The 22,660-nt window shown below is 42.5% G+C and overlaps 2 protein-coding genes across 3 annotated transcripts; one reads left to right on the forward strand and one right to left on the reverse strand.

Moving 5' to 3' along the window:
- Nucleotides 1-5,972: 5,972 nt before the first annotated feature.
- snai1a (snail family zinc finger 1a) lies at nt 5,973-9,112 on the reverse strand. The gene is made up of 3 exons (XM_064305454.1): nt 8,457-9,112; nt 6,918-7,421; nt 5,973-6,232 (listed from the first exon to the last, which is right to left on the reverse strand). Exons 1-3 carry the CDS (start codon nt 8,530-8,532, stop codon nt 6,051-6,053), a joined length of 762 nt encoding a protein of 253 aa, XP_064161524.1. The 5' UTR covers nt 8,533-9,112; the 3' UTR covers nt 5,973-6,050.
- A 3,761-nt stretch (nt 9,113-12,873) lies between these two features.
- On the forward strand, nt 12,874-20,083 carry LOC135237603 (tumor protein p53-inducible nuclear protein 2-like). 2 transcript variants are annotated; one of them, XM_064304898.1, is made up of 4 exons: nt 12,874-13,192; nt 15,507-15,864; nt 16,682-16,814; nt 18,012-20,083. In XM_064304898.1, the coding sequence occupies exons 2-4, from the start codon at nt 15,723-15,725 to the stop codon at nt 18,271-18,273; spliced, it is 537 nt and encodes a 178-aa protein (XP_064160968.1). In that variant the 5' UTR covers nt 12,874-13,192; nt 15,507-15,722; the 3' UTR covers nt 18,274-20,083. The 2 variants fall into 2 exon arrangements, with proteins under 2 accessions (XP_064160968.1, XP_064160969.1); XM_064304899.1 differs by having other exon boundaries at nt 12,876-13,192; nt 15,507-15,846.
- The last annotated feature ends 2,577 nt before the right edge of the window (nt 20,084-22,660 follow it).

The raw sequence follows: 22,660 nt of genomic DNA on the forward strand, positions 1-22,660 counted from the left end.
AGTCTTGGTCTTCGTTAGTCTTGGTTAGCCTACTGCCTACAGTCCACGTTGTCTATTTTCTACAGCTTGTTAAAGACATTTTCTATAACGTGTTAGATTGCCAATATTAACCTTCGTGCTACTTCTTAGTTGTAGAAAGTGCTTATTGTAGCGATAGTCAACGATACCCCAGTTTTTAAACTCGAAACATCTGTAAAGAGCTTTTACGGACCTTTAGGCCAGATGACCATCATGCTGGGTTACATCTATCTGCTTGGTGTGATCGTGTTGCCTGTGAAATATCTGTACATATCTGCTCCTTTAGTACTAATAGCTCTCAACTCCCTGCTTTACTGTAAATAACCACCTTCTTGCAATTTTAATATATCACTTTATGCTTCTGGGTTGTAGTTTCCCGATAGCATAGCCTACACCTGGTTATTTAACACGGGTGAGTTACGGGACGTAACAGCCAGCCTGCCAAAAAAGGGCACAAGGAAAACTCATCAGGGAAGTCAAAAAAGATCCCAGAAGACCATGCAAAGATCAGCAGGCCTTTCTAGCCACAGGTAAGGCCAATGGACATGACTCCACAATAAAAAATTGACTGGACAAAAATCGAATTCATAGTAGGGCAGCAAGGCAGAAACCAGTGGTAACCAAGAGAAATAGCAATGCTAATCTCAGATTTGCGAGAAAAAAGCATCTGGATGATCCCCACGCCATCTGGGATGATGTTCTATAGACAGATGAGTCAAAAGTGAAACTTTTTGAATGATATGGGTACCATTATGTCTGGTGTAAAACAAATACAGCATTTCAGAGTACAAACATCATACCAACAGTCAAACATGGTGGTGGTAGAGTGTGGGGATCCTTTGCTGCCTCGAGACCTGAATGAATTGTCATTATTGAAGAAACCATTAATTCTGCTGTGTACCAGAAACTTTTTAAGGAGAATGTCTGGTCATTTGTCAGTGAGCTGAAGCTGAATTGCTTGATCCAAAAGACAAAAGCAAGTCCGCATCTGGATGGGTGAAAACAAACAAATAAAAATTTTGGAGAGGCCTAGTCAAAGTCGTGACTTGAACCCAATAGAGATACTGTGGCAGGACCTGAAATGAGCAGTGCATGTTCAAAAACCTACAAATGTGTCTGAATTAAAGCAGCTCTGCAAAGAAGAGTGGGCTAAAACCCCTACACAGCAATGTGAACGACTGATATCAATTTAAAGGAAGCATTTAGTTTCAGTTATTGGTGGTGCAACTAGTTATTAAGTTTAAGGGGGCAATTATTTTTTCACAGGGGTGTTTGATAACTTTTTTCATTAAATATATGAAATTTTTTTAAATGTGTTTTGCGTGTACTCTGATTCCCTTTGTCTAATTTTAGATTTTGTCTGAAGATCTGAAACCATTCAGTGTGACAAAAAAACTCAATAAATCAGGAGGGGGAAGAATTTCATGGTACTGTGTGTATATATAATTTAACTTTCAATAGTCCAGTCCCTTTTATTCTAAATTTTAGCCAAAATGCATTTCATAAAGAGTGTGTTCATACCGAAAGAACTCTAACTGAACTCTATACTTTACCCATGTTTGTGCATCTGTAAACTGGTGATTCATTGTAATTTTCTGAGTTCAAATGAAAGGCAACATCTATTTTCAGGCATCTAGTTTTTACATTTATGGCTTTTAAGAGAGACAATATCATTTGATATGCAAACTTATTTATGGTCCATACAATATAATATAGTTAAGTAGTCTGCTCTGCTTGACCTGAACTGACATAAAAATGTCTTTTTCAGTGAATTTTTCCATTTATTAAAAATCATTGAGCTCTATTGCACTACCCTGTGGCTTAATGAGGTCGGTTATTTACGGCTGTTTTCACAATGGAGGTATCAATAACACAGGATGGAGGAGTCAAAAGACACACCAAGTTTCCTCACATTTTATCAAATCTGGAGATTAGCTTTTTGATAAAAACCAACACGTATATACAAATTCATTGGCTGATTACAGGAATGCTTTTAAATACAGATTTTAGATATATGCAAGTAGATACTGTATCCCAACTTTCATGGAAGTCAGTTAGAGTCTAGGAGGAGATGGATTTTTAAGGTTTTCCCCAGGTAGGACACTGTCGTCGTACCCTTGAACATGGTACTTAACTTGCATTGCTTCAGTATATATCCAGCTGTATGAATGGATGCAATGTAAATGCTATGTAAAATGTTTAAGTCGCTCTGGATAAGAGTGACTGCTAAATGCCTGTAATGTAAAGTAATATACATGACTCAAGACCTACTAGGTAAAGGGAGAAAAGGGTTGATTTTTTATTACATTAAAAAATTGAGGTATAGACAAAAAAAGGTGAGTTCAGGGACATTTGAAGAAAACAGTAAGCCAGTAAGCCAGCCAGCAAGGCATTACAGTAGTCCAGACAAGATTATAAGGGCTTGTACAAGCAGGCCTCATAGGTGGGGAAGGAACCGTTTCTCCTGATGTTAGGGAGAAGGGAACCCCGGCAGAACCTGGTGTTTGCTACAATGTGCGCAGGTGGTCAGGTGGTCATCCAGGTTCACACCACGGTAAACAAAATCTGATTGGGAAGGAGACGCTGTGGACTCATTGACAGTGACTGAAACATTAATCTGTAAGGACCCCTTTGCTGGGGAAACGGTTCTGTCTTCCACAGGTTGAGCTTCAGGTGGTGGGTGGAAATCCAGTCAGCAATGTCAAAGGCATGCCGTGATACATGCCTGAACTTTGGTGTTGAAGGAATAAAATGAATAAGAAAGGAGAGGACTAAGCACTGAGGCCTGTGGTACACCAGTCAAGGTGGGTGGCTGCTAATGTCGAATGCCGAAGATAGGGCAATAAGAATGATGATGGAGATCTGAGGCTGAGGTCTCACCCAGCAAAGAGCCTCTGATGCTGCTGCAATGGGACAGGACTACTGGTGTGACCCGGCTTTCCAAGTGAGCGAGTAGGCTAACTGCAGATATGTGACTGCTTGTCATCTAAAAAACATGAAGCTGTGAAGCAGGATGGGTACTCAAATGAAGCGGCTGAGCCTGTTAGTAAAATGACCGCTGGTGACTCAGCGCTACACACCAGCTCTCAGGTGGGGCTATGAACAGGTGCAGGTGCAGCTGCAGGTGCACACAGGACTGTGAGCTCTACTGTGTTGACTTTAGGAAGACATTACACTTTTAGCTCTCACCGCCAAATATATTTACTATAGTTTACAATGAGCATCCCTATTATTGGACATGCTACCACAATCCTTTCTAAAGTTATACACATACACATGCACTCACACTACCTCCAACATACAGTCTTTTAATCCAAAATGGTTTTCTTCTCCATTTCCTCTTGCTGAAGGTTCCCTCTGACAGCAGGGTCCAGTAGAAATGTGTTCCCTACTGCAAAAAAATATCTGGAAGGTTCCAGGCCTACTTCTGTGGTTAACATAACACATCCTCAGACTGGTAGATCCTCATCATTTTGTGAGTTTGCGAGTGTGTGTTCACCAACTCATTCTAATACTGGGTATAACGATAGCAATTTTCAGTTACATATTTAAGTTTACTTAATGGCTTGTTGCTTGTTGCTGTATCGGTTAAGAATTGGTCATGTTATTCTCTCTCTTTACTAATGTATGAAGGGTGAGTGGGTTAACTATTCCATTTATGAATAATAGTGTATATTACTGTACAATATGTCTTGTAACTATATCACTCAATGATTTGTTATATTAGTTCATGTAACATCATTCTGCAGTGTTACTTCATTTAGGTATCAGAAAAAACTCAAGGGACAGGAGTATAAAGGCAGAACTTTTTGCATTCTGAGTCTGCAGGGTAGTCTTGGGTGGAGCACCTGCCGTTGTACCCCAGAGCAAGCCTGTCAATCTGAAACCCTTACAAATTCAGCCCAATAAATAGATGATATGTAAAAACAAAATGCTATGTAAATTACTGTGGATATGCAAATCCGCTACGCAAATAATTCTGACAAATATTCTAAAAACTGTTTCTCACTTTTATCCCTTTTATAACAGACACAACTGTCTTGTTATTTGTTTATTTTTTACAGACTATTTTATTGAATGTTGCACAGCTATGATCAAACATAATCAGGTGAATAAAGAGAGAACAGTATAGCTCAGTCTCTCATGGGTCTATGAGTAAAAAATGTTAACAGAGCCACACCTGTACATGCATACACAAGCAAATATGCCAAATGCACACTAACACACACACATTCCTTCACATGAAAACACACATCCACCCCCCCCCCCCACAACACACAGCATCTTGTAAACTGAGAGAGAGTTGACTGTCACGCAGACAAGAGACAAAACCCTTCAACCATGTGATGTCTTTGGAAGGTCATATTCCATGATTCCATCTTGTTATCCTTCAGGATGAACGCTAATACTGGACTACAAGTACAGCACAGCCTGGCATACAGTCGAAATAGGAGCAAACTGTTCAGGCTAATTGGTTTTGATACAGAGGCACTTCAAACAATGGCACTGGTTTGTCCTCCCTCTCCTCTCCCTTATTTGTGAGCCTCGCAACTGTGCAACTGATTTAAATACACTCGCTTTTAAATATGAATACTTATGGAAACCTGCCATTGTGCTGTACTGGAGCAACTGGACTTAACAGTATTGAAATATCAGCCCCTCTGAGCTCGGCCATCACTACAATTAAGCAAAAAATAAGTATGTTTTTGATATGAACTTTTTTCCCCCCAAAGACAGGCGGGAACACAATCTGTCTCAGCTGTCTTTGAATCCGAAGTCGATCCATTCAGAGTTGAGGAGGCTTTCAGACATAACCAGATGGGGAGGATCTGTGCCCCTGACACACATACACCCCACCCAACATTCTCTGTGCTCCTGTTTGTTTGTTTGGGGGGCTGGGGAAGATTAGGGGTCTGCCATTATTTTATTCATGGTTTTCTCTTTTTCTGCCAGTATTTACTGCTTGTATGATGTCTCTGAGATGCTAAATCCTTTTAAATCTCCTTTTAAATCTGTCCCCTTGGCCAGCTCCCACATGGAGATTCTGTATCTTAATGTGGCTTCCCGGTAAAATAACACACCTGCTTAATGTTAGCAGAGCCCCCCCATCCCTGAAAGCGGCTGCCTCAGGCCACAGCAGGCCAGGGCATGGAAGTTACAAGCATGTCCCATCACAGCGGTCACACGTGTGTCAATTGTCCATCAGGCAAGCTAACATGGCAGTGGGCCCAGCCACTGTAGTCACATATGCATCCTGTGTCAAAAGCCCCACCCAGACTAAGCAACAGCATAATCCACCCTGAAGAGAACAGCACCCATTAGATAAAAACAAATGCAAAGAGAACACCATTAGGCTTCAGCAACCAGATGGTCAACTCCTTAGATCTTTTCCATTTCTGCTTGGTACTTGGTAACAGGAGCTGCGCGGTACCACGTCTCCGGGTCTCATATTATACTGGGCCACACCCACAAAGGAACATTCATTTCACGCAAGAAAGTGGAATGAAATATTGGACAGGTCGGTATGTGGTGTTGGGGTGGAGTTTGGAAGGTCAGGGGCCGGGGCCGCAGCCAGCCAGGCTGTGCTTGTGTTGAAAGGTCAGGGGCCGGGGCTGCAGCCAGCCAGTGGTGTGTGAAGGTCGGGGCCGCAGCCAGCCAGGCTGTGCTTGTGTTGAAAGGTCAGGCCGGGCGCGCAGCCAGGCTGTGCTTGTGTTGAAAGGTCAGGGGCCGGGGCCGCAGCCAGCCAGGCTGTGCTTGTGTTGAAAGGTCAGGGGCCGGGGCCGCAGCCAGCCAGGCTGTGCTTGTGTTGAAAGGTCAGGGCCGGGCTGCAGCCAGCCAGGCTGTGCTTGTGTTGAAAGGTCAGGGCCAGGGCCAGCAGCCAGGCTGTGCTTGTGTTGAAAGGTCAGGGGCCAGGGCTGCACCGCCAGCGTGCTTGGTTGAAGTCAGGCGGGCTGCAGCCAGCCAGGCTGTGCTTGTGTTGAAAGGTCAGGGGCCGGGGCTGCAGCCAGCCAGGCTGTGCTTGTGTTGAAAGGTCAGGGGCCGGGGCCGCAGCCAGCCAGGCTGTGCTTGTGCAGCAGGGACATGCGGCCGAAACTGCGAGGGCAGGCACTGCAGTGGTACCGCTTCACCTGCGCATGCGTCTGCAGGTGTGCCCGCAGATTAGAGCGGTCTGCGAAGGCTCGCTCACAGTGGGGGCAGGAGAACGGGCGCTCACCTGAGGGGAGGGAGAGGGCGAGAATGAGGCGGGCAGAGAGAGAGAGAGAGAGAGAGAGAGAGAGAGGTGTGCATATGCAGTACGTCCTGTTGTACGTGTGCAGTACTGACCAGTGTGCATGCGCAGTACTGACCGGTGTGCGTGTGCAGTACTGACTGGTGTGCATGTGCAGTATATCCTGTTGTACCTGTACAGTACTGACCGGTGTGCATGTGCAGTACCTCCTGTTGTACGTGCGCAGTACTGACCGGTGTGCACGTGCAGTACATTCTGTTGGACCTGTGCAGTACTGACAGGTGTGCGTGCACAGTACTGACCGGTGTGCATGTGCAGTACATCCTGTTGTACCTGTGCAGTACTGACTGGTGTGCGTGTGCAGTACTGACCGGTGTGTATGTGCAGTACCTCCTGTTGTAGGTGTGCAGTACTGACCGGTGTGCGTGCGCAGTACTGACCAGTGTGCATGCACAGTACTGACCAGTGTGCGTGTGCAGTACTGACCGGTGTGCATGTGCAGTATATCCTGTTGTACCTGTACAGTACTGACCGGTGTGCGTTTGCAGTACTGACCGGTGTGCATGTGCAGTACATCCTGTTGTATGTGTGCAGTACTGACCGGTGTGCACGTGCAGTACATCCTGTTGTATGTGTGCAGTACTGACCGGTGTGCGTGCGCAGTACTGACCCGTGTGCGTGCGCATGTGTCCGCGCAGGAGCCAGGGCCGGGAGAAGGCCTTGCCGCAGGTAGGGCAAACGCAGGGCAGGGTGTGGGAGCGGATGTGCATCTTTAGTGCACCCAGGCTGCCGTACTGTTTGGGGCAGTGCTTGCAGCAGAAGGTTGGCCGGGGGATTGGGGGGTGGGACAGCCGGTGGCGGGACAAGGCGGCGGGGGCACTGTAGCTCCTGTTGCAGTGGGGACAGCAGTAGTGGCCGGTGGGCTCGGGGCTGCAGGGGTCTGATGTGCGCCCCTCATCCTCTCCCCCGCTGCCGCTCCTGGAGATGGGGCTCAGGTCCAGGGGCCCCGAGGGGGAGGGGCAAAGGGAGGGGCAGGGAGAGGTGCAGGGGGATGGGGAAGATGCCCAGGCAAAGAGGTCAGGCAGGAGGTTGAGGTTCCACACCAAGCCGATAGAGGCACTGTTAGCCCCAGTCTGCAGCTCAGCCAGAGGGGACCTCTCCGACAGGACAAGGTCTGTGAGGTAGAAGGGAGAATGTTTCACCTCTTACTGTACGAACCCCTAAGCCACAGCACCACACTGTGGTGCAAGGGGCCCCTCATATTGATCAGAAGTGGTGTCCTCACACCAGCCTCATAAAACACCCAAGAGCCTTACTGGGTGGGACACTGTGCTGCGGGAGGCAACCATCTGTCAGCCGAGATGTCATAAATGGTAAATGGACTGCATTTATATAGCGCTTTTATCCAAAGCGAAGCTCATACCAAGGTCTTGATTGACAGGGCCACTAAAGCACTTCCCACAAAGAACAGGGGAGCTCATTGATGTCCTGCAAGATTCCATACCTGACTCTCACAACCGAACACCTAATAACCAGGTAACTTCTCTCCCTCTCCATTACTCTAATCTGATGTGCAGCAAGTGTCACAAACTGGCTGTTGGCAACACCTAGGCTGCCCACAACACATTGGTACTAGCTCCTCAATTCACAGCAAAGAGTTGAGACTGTAAAGGGTGCTATATAAAACAATTTCTCTCTCACATCTCACTGCATGTTCAACTGCTGTTTTCAGAATCATTTCCAAAAAAACTAAAGGGATTCCGTTCACAGAATGCATAAGAAAAATGGCTCTGTACAGACCAGTAACCGCCTACATCCCTTGTATTAGTACCAGTTTCACTCGTTATATTCAATTTGAAGCTCTGTCATTGACATCTGGGCGTTTTGCAGAGCACCTTACAAATTGGTGACATGTCGAGCTATTGACTTAACCAATTTATGAACCCAGTGTCTACTCTTCGGAAGTTCGGACGCGTTTCCAACAGCAATTTTAACCGTCTGGTTTAAATGGTCAAACTGTTAGGAATAACTGTCAATTTATAAACACTCGTTCAAAAAGTTGCGTGATTTAAAAGGCGCCATACGCAAACCCCAATACAAATCAAGAACAGTAGAAGAAGGCGATGTACACGCCAGAACGTTAAAGATGGCAGAATACGCTACATTCTTAATTCTTCTTGCCCCAATAAAAACAAAATAACTGACTTACCACTCTGGGATTCAGGTTCGCTGTAATTTGGCTTTTTGCTTCTGAAATACTTCTTCACCAGGAAAGAGCGGGGCATTCTCTATCTTTTAAAGTTTTCTTAAAGGTTTGTTCACCATTCCAACTTTCCTTTTTGGAATTCAGGGCAGGATCTGCTCATTGAGAAACTGAGTCGTGAAGGACTCAACCCGGTCTAAGAATAAGCGTGCCCTAGGTGCCGGACTGGACGCAATGTGAACTTCCAACAGAATATGCGTGAGTACACTTTGATTCAAGATAGATATAGCAGTACGTGCAGCGGTCATGAGCGTCTGCTCCACTCTCTTTGATAACAGCCGCCCCCTACTAAACGATCCACCACAATCGTAGCGCACGAGGACGTGACAGGCAATGATAAACCTGTCAGGTTTCATCATGCTTCTTGTCGCACATTTGTCGATGGGAATGCCGACTGAAAACGCATTGTGTGTAAAATTATTACCACTGTAGGCAGCTTGTTTTCGGATTACCAGGCTCGTTCCGTCATTCATTCTCATTGGAAATGTACGGATTAGAAAAATCGATTTACATTTATGATGGGAAAATACAGCGAAGCAAACTGATTTAGAAAAAGTTAGTCCTGGCTGCAGGAATGCTTTTGTGGTATCATCATCAGCATGTAAATGATAAGACAGGCTATGGAAGAAGATGACAAAGCCAAGAGCAAGAGACATGGTATGGAGAGAGAATTAGAAAGGACAAAGGACTGAAACCTGGGGAACACCTGTAAGAGTTCCTGTGGTCATTGATTTAAGATAGAGAGTATCCAATACTGTGTCAATCTTGACTTTGAACACCCTGATGATCTCTGCCTCTGTTACATGGTCTGGCAAACTGCTCCACGCATTTACAGCTCCCTGTACAATAAATACCTCCTGATAGCAGTACAGAATCTTCCCAGTGTTCCTTGTTCTGACAGAACAGCTCTAGAAAATCTTTTGTAGTTCTACCTTTCGATTCCATCAGTAGTATGTCACACGTTCTTAGTTTTTACCCAGCTCTTGTGCATAGGTGACCTTGTTCTTGTTGATTTGAGTTACAGTTGTGTCTAACTGTTGTCATTGAGCAGTTGATTGACTGGTCGGGATTTGACATTATACAGTGGTTATTTTCTGTGCTTAGAAAATGTGCTGAAATGTGCTCGCTAATGTCTGCTCCCATTAAAACCAGAAGATGAAATTATTGTTGAAGATTCTGCATAATTTGGTTATGTCCTGCAGAGCTGAGTAAGCTGCGAGCTCAGTTGATTGTAAATATTACTCGCCAGTTATTTCAGATAATGGGTCTCAAAATTCATTTTAATACTGTTAATCACCACTAGATGGTGGCAGATTATTGAACCATTGCTGTAATCAGTGTGTGACTGTAGCCCTCCTAGTGTGTGTGTGAGTGTGTGTGTGTGTGTGCTAAGACTCCATAAAAACTGCAGTAACTAATGGCAAATGCATAACATGAAATCCAATACTTTATAACTATTAGAAATGTGCTGAATGACAGTGAATTATTTAAAAGAGAGGCACTATTTGTTGGTGCAGTTCTTTAGTTATTACTGATACGGTATTTCAATCCTGACAGAAAAATTAAGTTTGTAATTCAGAGATTGTGCATTCAATAGGCTATATTTGGTACACAAGTTTTAAAAATTATTATTAATTATATGTTATTTACAGATTACAGCAATCACTAATCCCTTTCCTGGGAAATAAATCCAGGGAATCTAAGTTGTCCATAGAAAGCTGGTGTACTGGTGTCACTGCTGTTATTGTGCATTTACTTATCCACAGCAACTCACAAGGCTATCAGAGACATACTGAGTGCACATCACAGAACAAAGCATGTGCAACTGGAACATTCATATAGAACAGCCTGTAACACAGAACAACCACTGGAACAGGATAAAGGCTTTATTTACGCATTAGTTATACAGTTTGCCTTGGCTAAGATGGGCCCTTGGTAAGTGAATGGATAATAATAATCTGATAATAAAAGTGTGTGTCACTTCAACGTTGCCTGTATCAGAATGCCAAACTTTCTTTAAAAAACAGAGTATGACATGTACAACAAAGTGCCTGTGTTTACAGTCCCTCATCACCAATCGGAGTCTGGCCTCCAGGTTGATGGCAGACCTGGTAAAAAAATTTATTTGAATCATTAACACGCATAAACAGCAATTATCTAACGGATATACAATTACGTAAAACAAAATTACACTTTAAGTAAAAAAGACTGTTCAACACTTCCATAAACCATATATGAGTTGATTGACTTTTTCTGTAGAAAAATGTCATATCTCTCCTGAAGAATTCAGACACTGGCAGAATACTGTATACCTTGCATTTCATACAGACTATAATTACCACGCATGGTGACCCAACACCCTATTACAGTGACAATACACTGGTGTTTCCTTTTTTGCTCACTACTTGTAGGTCATCATAACATGTGGACACTGCAGTATAGTGTACTGCACTTAGCTTCAGTTGTGCAAGAATAATATGCAATATCTATTTTACATACCTACCAGAGTCATTCCTCAGCCCAGGGGGCCTGTATCATAAAGCAGGCTAAGTGGGCTAAGTTTGGACTTAATCCTTAGTTTCTGGTTTCATGAAAGTTGCTCTCTTTCGATTGGGCTAAATCGCCATGGTGACTTATGCTGCAGAGCAGTTTTGTTCAGGCTGAGTGTTCAACCCATATAAAGGCACTGATCCCTGACTAATCGGCTCACTGGAAAATGCCATGGGCATTACTGGAAGATCGCGTTTATGGAAAGATTATCCCATCATAATTCAAATTAAAATGTAAATCGGCAATTACATATCGTTTTCATTTTATGTGGGCAAAATTCATGACATAATTCAAATTCAAATCCTAAATCCATTTGACTTTTCATTTTCCATACATCCATGTCACAACCCTGTCATAATTAAACTGCAAATGGGAACCATCAAATGTGTACATTTGAAGAACTATTTTCTTTTTTTATCTGCATGATTGATGATAAAAAGGAAATAATAGACTTACATTATCTTACTTTGCATGTTTGAAGGCCAACCAACATTTCACGCCATAAGGCCGATACAAATGAAAATGTAGTTGTTCTCCCATTTGTAATTGGTGAATAAAAATGAACTGTATTTGCAGATTTGCATTTTACTTTGAAATATAACTGAGTTATTCTTCCACACCCATTGATGCCTGTGCACAGATTGTAATTAATGGCAACAAGTATATTGTTCTTAGGATGATTTTGGAAGGTTCATTAATAATTAATATAAGCCATTCCCAAGCTTATGCTGGGTGACAATAAACATATCACATGGTCGTATATAAACACTATTGCTGGTACCTTTAGTAAGGATTTCTTGTGAGAAAACCTCACTCGAAAACACAAAAATACATAGGCTGAAGGATCTGTCAGAGTTAAAGTACAAATTCTTAATTCCCGCTCTAGAGTTTAGAAATGTAATAAATGTCTACAAATGGAATAAAGGTCACACATGTAATGCAGAGTTGACCACAAATGCAATAAAGCATGAGCAACAATTGTAAAAAGTGGAACGTTTATTCAACAAACGTGTTCTCTGACAAACATAACAGGTATAACATCAGTTCAGCCACAGGTCACAAATGTAATAAAGGATAAGCCACATTTGTACTGTTAGGGGTATTCACTGATGACTTCATGATTCCCTGAATCAGTTGTCTGGTGGAGGGGGGATTTACTCCCTCATATGAGCTATATAGGTACCTGTGACACAAAATGGTATGGTTTTAAAGCCATGTGGTCTGAAATTGGGTATAAATTGGGAATGGATTTTGGAAGAAACTGTTGATATGTGCTGTGTGATCAGATGTTTTTACAATTGGGCTGGGAAATGTGCATATTTTGGTCTGAAAATGGGTAAGGGTTTCACAAAGTCAAGGGCTGCACACCACTGCCAAAAGAACTGAATACAACCCCCCTCCCACCCAGGATCCGTTGATATGCTTCAATTACATAATACAGTAGAACCTCTCTAATACAGACAAAGAAGCCACGGAAAAAAGTGTCCATATTAGACCTTATTATAGAGGTCATGGGTGTGACCTCAAAAAACGCCAACTTGTGTACTAGCACTAGTTTTCATAAATTTAAATTAATAAAAGTAATCGACTTCAATTGTAGCTGTGTATTACATTTGTGGTTCTGTGGCACTTTAATATATTCGTGGACGTTCATTACATCTGTGACCTCTACATGCTTTACTAAGTTGAACTACTTTCGTGCTAAAGGCACCCGTTCAGCTCCATCCACAGGGAGAAGCGTCAGTCCCCGCCCCCTATGCTTGTGTAAATTCGTGATTGGTTTACCCAGATCGAATGGGAAGGGGCAGAGCGTTATTGCGAGTATTGTGATGCCACGATCAGCTGTTTGTTGTATTCTACTGATCCAAGAAGTGGGAGCGGGGCTGAAAAAATATCTACAGGGAAAAACAAGTGTAAACTGTTTATTTAGTTATAAACACGCACCTGTAAAGCTACGTTTTACACGGATACCTTCTTCTGAGAAGAAAGACTTAGATACATTCTATAAGAGTTTAATAACTACCTCGTATTTGGACTACCCAAAGTTGTACTTATAGTAGCCTACTAAAAACGTATTAATATCTGTTTGCTTATTCGACGCGTTTACAACTTGAATTACACATCAAAGGCGGGTAAGTAGGCCAAATGGATCTATCGCTCGTAAAAGTGCACAGAGGCGTTTCGGTAATGACCTTGCTTGTCTCTCTTCATCCTGAAAACATATTTATGCGACATAAAACCTTCAAAATTTTAAAGTATATGCATATTTTTGGAGAAAAGTAGCATCTGCTTACGATGAACCTGCTACCTTACATATAAAATATTGCATTCTACGGAGTGCAAGCAACCACTGAATATTATTATCCGCTACAGCACAGCGACGCGTATTGGAAAAAATCTCCGTTACAATGCAACCAAATTCAACAAACTAACCTGGTGTCGAATGCTGTTAGCACTATTCCATTATTTCTTTTATAGCCTATAACAAAATCTGGATTAAATTTATTGGTGGTAGTCAGATTTCAATGGCCGTTCTATTTGACGGAAATTTGTATCTGGGCTGATAATCATCTCTTCACGTCCGTCAGTCTTCCTTTCGACTGTTATTGCCTCAAATCTTCTACAGTGACTGATTCCAGACATATTACTTTCATTTAGACATCGGCTATGTTTAGCCTTTACTCTATTTGCTTGGCTTTTAGTCGGTCGTGGAAAAATCCTCTAGATGTATTTCAAATGTAAACACAGCTTCCCCAAACCGTGTTCACCTTGGGGCGGGCTGCATAAACCCCTCCCCCTCTGCTCCTAATAAGGAAAGAGCTTATTCGGGTTCATGGGCTATTGAATTGCAGAGCTATGCTATGGCCATTTCAGTGGACGCTCGTTTGCGCTAATTTGCGTCTTACCTCTTGGCATGTATTTATTCATTTTAACTAACGCAACATCTTTATCTTATTTTTTCATTTTCATTAACCTAGCTAGACGTGGGCAAATGGCTGACATCACAGCTAATTATCATATGACATAGAAATTTAAGGGTTTTGTTTTTGTTTGCAAAGACCCTCGTCGTTGGCTCGGTAGTTCGGTGACTGGGTGTTCTAGTCCTACATTACCAAACTACTCGCCTTCCTGTAGACCAACCATTTCATCCTCCCTTTCATATATAAAACCAACATGGAATTGTTGTCATCTGGGCATTGCGTGCTCACTGGGTCAAATTAATGAAAAATTCGAAAGAAGGCGCTATTCAAACCAAAAGGAAAATCAAAAGCAAAAGGGAGCAATCCAAAGCTTACTGATAAGATACCTTGAGAAAGCGAGAAAAATATGAACATTAGAGCTTCACAGGTTTCCAAAGCACTCTTATGTGAAGAAGACAGGAAGAAGAAGAAAACATTTTTACGGTCTATTATATGTGGCATATTGCACTGGACTATTAAAATAACACGAAACAAGAATAGCCAATGCAGTTGGAGATTTAAAGCTTCAAACTGTTTTCAAACGTGCTCTCTTCAGGATTTGTAAGCTTTGACATGGCCTTTTCCAGTGGAAATAGGTACTGTTTTTTCCCTTAAATAAAATAACACATTTTGTTCCCTAAAGTTTTGCTTAGAGTACCTCAAGACAAAAGACAACCATTTAGAGTCCTTCTTATGAAACAGAAAAAGACCTGAAATATTATCTTTCAATCAATAGTTGTTTTTATATCATGCCTTAACTAACAATTAGTCATATAATACTGCAGGGGAGACATGGAGACTAGCCTGATTTTCAGGCTGTTGTTTATAAACAAACGACTCTAAAGAGATACTATGGAGGGAACTTTTGAGTCTTTATTTAAAGACTGAAATACTTCCTACTTCCACAACATAACTTGATATTTCTACTTCAAACAGATGGTGCGGTTTAATCATTATAAAACCAAGGCATTTGCAGAGCAAACAGTTTCTGAAGGAAGATGCACTGGCCATTGTGGCACAGGCACAACCATACCCATACACACCATGTTCCAGAAACACACACAGAATGCACACACAAATGTATGTGTGCACATACATGCACTCATGCAGACACAAAGGCACACACCCTTACACAGATGCGCACACACACACACACACACACACATAAACAAAGAAGCACCACAATGTTTGGGACATTTTTTTCAGGATGAGAGCTTTTAGTATCTAGCCTTGATTCCAGGCTTTTGATTGCCTTTGGAGTTTGTTATGGCCATTTGTCAACATGAGGATCAGAGATGTGCCGAGGAGAGAGAGAAAGAGAGAGAAGAGGAATTTGGAGCATTCTTTCATAGATGTGATCCCACTTAAAATCTCAGGACCCAGCCCTGCTTAGCTTCAGTACTAAGCAAGACCTACAGCAGGTAGGTCCTATTACACATCAAACTTTAATCTGTTTTATCTATTTTCCTGTCTCTGATTCGACCAGGTCTTTGTTCCTGAGACGCACACAGACGAAGCCTCTCTTTTGCACAGTGAAAGCCCTGCCCACCCCATTGTGATTTCTGCCGTTAGTTTGAGGAGCGGCTTGCACCAAGAGGCCGAGAGGAGAAACCAGGGGCCAAAGACGGACACGCTATCTGACCCTCTGCTTACAAACAGAGCCAACGGTTTCCTCTTTTAAACCTACACCTGCTCGCTCACCATGTTCCAACGAATTAGCAGCCTGTTTTTTGGAGAGGTGGAGGACTCATCCAAGGATTTCAAGGGGCCAAAACCAAGCATTCTGGAGGCGGATGAGGAGGGGTGGCTGCTCGTCAGTATGCCTGGTGAGAGGGTGGGGCCAGGTGTGGAATTCCCAGAATGTTTTTTAATTTTTTATTCTGTGGCATAGGACTTGTTGCAACAAAAAATGTTTTCAAAGACTGTTTGGAGGAATGTTTTTTTCAAATCATTATCTGAGTCACAACTAATTGGGAATCTAACTGGAATGTTATCCTGAAAGTTGTTGAAATGCTTTGCATTAGCTGGGCCTAGGGAGCCTAATTAATGGGGGTTACACTGCATTCCCTCACAGGAGAACCGCGTGTATGTTCTGGAGCAGAACTGCATCCCATTAGATCCCTGAAACCAGGTTGAGCAGAGAAACTCCAAAGTAGCTGCGTGTTTCATCTCAGTTGCAGTCAAAGCATCTTACAGCACAGAGTGCCTGAGAGGCTTGTGACAGGCTCTGGAGGCTCTGCACTCCACATTAAGCCAGAAGTATTTAATTTATTTTTTAAAGAGGCAATTCAGACAATTCATCCTCCATGTGAATATGTATATTTTTCACTTCATTCAGATATGGGAAAACAGACAGTGTTACAGATAGAGAAAGGATCGCGGTACAGAAAGTGCCATGGCTGGAAATGAAATTGGTCACCATACGGACTCCTCCACAGATTTGACGGTCCATTTATAAATTCAGCCTAGGTTCCCTCCTCACTCAGTCCTGAATTTGTCCATGATTAATAATAATAATAATAATAATAATAAAAGACAGAGAAAGATGAAGCTTTTACAACCCACACTCCACCTATCCCGCCTGTGTGTACATACCTTATATTGTAGTGGTGAAGTGCTTCTGGTTGGATGAAACTTTGTTGTCTTTGTCTCCTCCCCTAGAGGGTGCCACAATCACAGATACCAGTCCCCTGGAGGACATCCTTGTGGAGCTCCCCAGCTTGTCCATCTATGGTTCCCATGGTGACCAGGCTGCTACCAAGGAGGGCGTGGCCAACCTAACCAGCAGTGTGCGGTGAGGGTTGTCCTCTTGCGCTACAATTTCACTGTTACATGTCTGTTTCATGCAGAAACCTTGCACTGAAATCTCTCTCTCTCCCAGCTCTCCCCCTCACACTCTCCTTCTGTCTCTCTCTCCTCAAGTCTCACCCCATTTCTCTCCTTCTCTCCCCCTTCCCTGTCTTTCATTCCCATTCCCTCTTTTGGCTGCTCTTCTGTATTCTCTGTTCTGCCCTCTCTACACCTCTGTACTTCATAACAGGAAAAAATACAAGTTCTGCAACAACACAAAGTACATGGCAAAAATGTCAAAATTAGATATAAATAAGAACCCTCTGTGTCTTTCAAAGCTTTCATGCCACATAAAGAGGTGATACATTTTCTGTTGCTTTTATAGAAACAGGAGCAGTAATGTTTAAAAAGTCATTGCAGTGCCACACCAAATCTGAGTCAAGTAATTGGAACAAAAAAATTGTAACCTTTAGACTAACCCTAACCCTAACCCTATCAGCAAAGCACCAGATTACTGTTGAATTACCAATTGCTGCAGATTACTGAATTTTTAAAAACGCATAGAAATATTAATTAATATTTAGAATAAAATAATTCTCTCATGATTATATATTTTGGCTAGCAACAGGTTCTTTTGTCAATTTTTAATTGATCTGTAGAAAAGTTGTGAAATTTTAAAGTATTAAAGAGTATAAGTATTGCAAGAGTTTATAAATAGTTAAAGTATTTTGAACATATATTGGACCCAGGATGTCTACAGAAGTTTCTGATGACCTGCCGATATTATAATGGATGGTATATGATGAGCTTTTGTGAGTTTGTTTTTTAAAGGAATTGAATATACTTGAAGTAACTCCAAAGCAGCTTGTACAAAGATGTTTTTTTGACATTGACAACATTGACAGTTTACAAGATCTAACACAGCCCTGACATCGCAAACATTTGGGGTCCTTTGTTCCTGGTCTCAAGTAAAGAAATAAAATGTTCATGTATGAGGAGGCCATTCATACATTACATTACTTTGCATTTATTTTGCAGACGCTTTTATCCAAAGCGACATACAATAAGTACATACACACTCAAACCGCACACCTTACTCTCTGTGGAAATATTAATAATCAGCGGTATATTGCAATAATATGCTTTTTCATGGCTGTAATGGGACACTGGGGAAGGTCTGAACACCCATTTTTCACTGCAGGGTGATAGAGCAGCCCCTTCCCAAGGTGCGGAGCAGGGTGCTGGGGCGGGTGACCCATGGGACTACCTCTCAGCTGGGGGCTCTAGCCAAAGTGACCCAGGTGGGCCGGGTTCAGCGGGCCAAGGCTCGTTCCGACCGCCGACACCTGGGCCGAAACCGCGGCCAGCGCCAAAACGCCGCCCGGAACCAGCCCCCGCGGTGCGCCGGCCGCGGGCACGGGACCTTCCTGCACCAGCCCGGCTCGCGCACCTGCAACCACTGAGCGCGCTCAGCAGCTTTTACACACACCCAGGGCATTATTACCCCAAGACCCCATCCCATCCACCCACACCCTGCTGCCCCCCTCTTCACTTGTCCACCATCCCCATCCATTCTATCGCCTGCTGATGGGAGAGTCAGGTTTCCCAAAACCAAAAGTTACGGACTGGTATATGTGATCAGTCACTTACTGATTTGACACAATCAAATGATAACATTTGGTAACTGGAAAAAAACAATATATATATATATATATATATATATATATAGGTTTTAAACAAATCCATGACTGACAGCCCATTTTAACTCCTCCTACTGTGGGGTTTCTGAAATCTCACTCTCCCATCACTAATGACAACCCTCTGTCATTACCCATCCTCACTGTACTGCTCCCCTACACCCTCTTTTCTCCTTCTGCCCCCACCACACACACACACACACACACACACACACACACACCCGCCCCTGTAAATCCATCCGGTCGTGCTGTTTTTACCGCACTCCAGGGATGGTGTTCGTTGTTTGCTCTTAAGGTGGGAAATGAAGCATTACGTTTACAAATGATAGCATGCTTCTGATAAAGAATTGACCCTTCTGCTGCTCACTGCCATGTTTACCCATTAGGAAGCACAAATGGGTAGGACAGCCTATCAGTGCTTTCCTGTTGATACGCAACATTATTAAACTAAGGAGAGTGAGTGGAGAGAGACGGAGCGGTGTTCGGTTAACAGTAGCTGAAGAAGATTTCCGGCAGGAGCGCATTACAGAGTTCAAGGACAAACTTACCTCCATGGCCTGCAGCATGGCTGAAACGTGATACTTCTGGGTTGATTTCATTGTGCGTGTTCACTCGTATGAGTACATGTATGTATGTGTGTGTTGTTTTAAGGAGTAGGAGGAGTGCTCTTTGCCGCCCCTATGCTACAGAAAAGCACAGTGTTTGATGTGTGTTATAGCTGCATCCCAAACCTGCTGTGGACAGACTGGCCCATATGCAGAGAACAGAGGGGTTACAAGGGGGTTACAATAGACCTTCTGAAAATGAGGTTTTATGTGTGCGTGCATGCATGTGTGTGTTGGTGTGAATGTGTTTATTTCTCTTCATATCTCACAGTGTCTCATGCAACAAAACCAGCAGCAATAATCTTAACGCAATAAAACAGGTTAAACGTGTGTTACCTCCCTTTTTTTTCCAGGTTCTAAAAATATAGCATAGCTCAGACTCATTATGACTTGTCAGGTTGTCATGTGGGGACAGATGGCCAATGGAAGTCTGACCTCAAAGGCCTTTCCTTAAAGCTTTGCTTCTCTCACCCTTTAAAATGTCTTCTGATTAGATCGGTCTGCCCTTTAGCAACAAGCCAGTATTTTATCACAGTGAAGTTTGATTAGTACAGAATCCTTTATGCAGTGAAACATTAATAACATATGGGGGGGGGGGGTGGTAGTCAGGGCTGGTCAAGGGTAAGGAGGGGTGTCATATTCGGGTGTCAATTCTGATTTTGACTCAAAAATAACGGTCTGCCACCATGGCCCTCATAATACCCTGTGATAGGACGGGTGCACTGGCAGGCTGGGCTGCATTTCTACAGTATCTAAGCACCAGTAATTAAACTGTCATGACAACCTGGAGACACTCTTCCTGTTTGAGGCTTGTCCCATCTGTTTCAGTCAGTGTTACAGTTGTCTTACAGGCTGTGGGAATTTAGGGCTGGTTACTGGATACCACCCTCACCTCCACTGATATGCCCTCATGCTGTTGGTTAACCTGTGGTCCTCTTCATCCAATAAAATTGTTTGACTCAGGCTTCCAATGGTTTCTTTGTGGATGGCTAGTGACCAACCCTCCTCTTCCTCATAACCTTATCCATGCACACACTCATAACTCCATCTAAATATCTATTCACATTTAATAATATAAATATAAAAACCAATTACTATGGTGCTGAAGTATATTAATATGCACTACATTATGTAAAGTATGGTTTATAGGTGTACATTTGCGTACTGTTTTATGGTTTTTGTGAGTCAAAAGCTTGAGCTTTTTTTCCTCTGCTCAATAAGGAGTATATGTGTGTGTGGGAGGGGAGGCAATTAATCAGGATCAAATTTTTTGTTTTTGTTTCCACATTTATGAGAATGATGATACGATGAATCTCTCCTTTCTCCTCTCTTTAAGAATCGGTGGGGCTGATGCTTTTCAGAAGATATATGGCTATATCAGTAATTTAGGGGGCCAAGCACCAAGGGTGCGTAGCACCCCTATTCTTCTTCCTTCTGGTGTCTTCCTTTCTTGCTAAATCTTGCTAATTCTTGTTAAATTTTCACCCCTTTTCCTCACAAAAGTTGGTAGGCATGTCCGGTTACCAGCCATTCAAATTTCTTTTGCAGAACAAGCTTTTCCATACTTCTACAATGTTTGTGAAATTCTCAGAAAATTTGGCATGCATGATCTACAGCACATTCCTGTATTAAATTGTGAAGGTAATTTTGATATGTCCAAAGACAGCTGCTGGAATGTACTTGTGGCTGACCTCACCCAAAATATGCACATGGCCTTAAATTTTATGTTAATTGTAATGATATTTCTAGGGATGATAGCCATATTGTGAATGAGGATGTACTGGCTAACAGTGCTATAGTGCAATATGGACTGCAGCGGGTGCTTTTTGGAAAATAGTCATTTACATTGGCTCCATATGGCCAACTTATACAAAATGTGTCAGAAACCCTCAGAAAACTTCCCTCCAAGAGTCCTGAGAAGCATGTCCCCCTCAGTCAGATTCTTAACGACATGAATATACATATGAAGATACAAATATATGAATTTACAAAAATTGTGGAAAATATATTTCACTGCAGCCCCTTTAAATCCAGTCTCTTTTCAAATTTTCTACATATAAAAATTGAAAAGGGACCCACGTAGATCATGTATGTTACATTTTCTCCCACTAGCACTCTAGGTGGCTCTACATCACCATTTCAAAATGGCAATTTTCTAATAATTATGTCTGACATAACCTAAAAATAATAACAGTCACTCTATTTCACGTACTGTACATGTCCCAAATTTCTTCCACACGTGTAGCTCCTCATCCTTAACAAATTTATTCATATAACCCATAAAGTCTGCCCCCATAGTGGATTTTTCGCCATTTGGAATTTTTTGAAAAGCAAACTTTTTGTTGTACTTCTCGCTTCTCACCAAATTTCACATGCATGATCTGCCACGTGTATTAAATTGTGAAGGAAATTTTTATTTATCCAAAGACAGGCACGCCCAAGTTACGTGTATGCTCCCAAATTTCAGTTGATTGCAACATTACTTCAGAGGATGATAGAAACACATACTGTGGATGAGCATGCTCAAGCATGCAGTGTTATACTGTAGTGCGATGTGGCCAATTCGGGTGCTTTTTGCAAGATAATGAGTCACATTTTTATGAAGGCATAAGGCTGCATTTCAAAGGGGAAGACTGAACAAGAATTAGACTGGAGCATTTATTTAATTTTATCAAGGATAAATCCTTCTAACTTTCTCTTTTCACAGTAACATACCACCATTGCCCAGTTTTGCTACTGGCAGCTATCCAGTCAGTGACTATGAAGTACATTGTAAGCTATGAGCTTGTTATGTACCTGGTTCATTTAGAGATACTGTATTTAGGTGTGTGAGGCCCAGTGGTGTTTCCCACACTGTCTTACAGCTACTTGCCTGGGACTTTGGCTTCCTTCCCCCCTGAATTAGTGTTTGAAAACGTTCAGAAAAAAGTCACCGGAGGTACATTGTGGAACAAAGAGAGGGAGAGGGAAGTAATGTTTGAGGGGGTATGGGGTACATCAGTGAGATCCCCTAATTTATCTTATCAGCTCCTCTTGTGCATGAATGTGAAAAGCGTGTGGAAAGTGGCATGTAGTGCCCTCTAGGGGCAAAAACAATCATATCATTGACACGAAAGGCAGGCAGGCGCAAATGAGGGGAATAATTTAAAAAAAAACCATTTGTATCTTTTACACTCTGTTACAAAACTGTTTACTTAGAGTGTATGTTAGCACATTTTTTTGTGGGTGGGAGGCAGTGAATTTGAGGATTTTCCCTATCAGTTTGTAGCTTGAAAACATGGCAGCTTAAAAGACTTGACAAACTGAATGCAGTAAATATCACCGGAATTTAAAGAAGTGATGTTGAGCACTGTTTTCCCTCTCATAATATCCCCTCCCTAACCATTCTCCCCAATACCCCAAACAGATTTTAAATAAAGTGTTCTGTATCCAGTCAATTTCTCTGATATGTTTTTATTAGTAATAGTTTTTTGCACCTGCCTTATGTTGTTGTTCATGGTTTTCCCTTGTACCTTGGTGGATGGCAGTCCCTGATGTGTATAGTTCCA

Source organism: Anguilla rostrata, chromosome 13 (genome assembly GCF_018555375.3).
Source record: "Anguilla rostrata isolate EN2019 chromosome 13, ASM1855537v3, whole genome shotgun sequence".
Classification (NCBI taxonomy): Eukaryota; Metazoa; Chordata; class Actinopteri; order Anguilliformes; family Anguillidae; genus Anguilla; species Anguilla rostrata.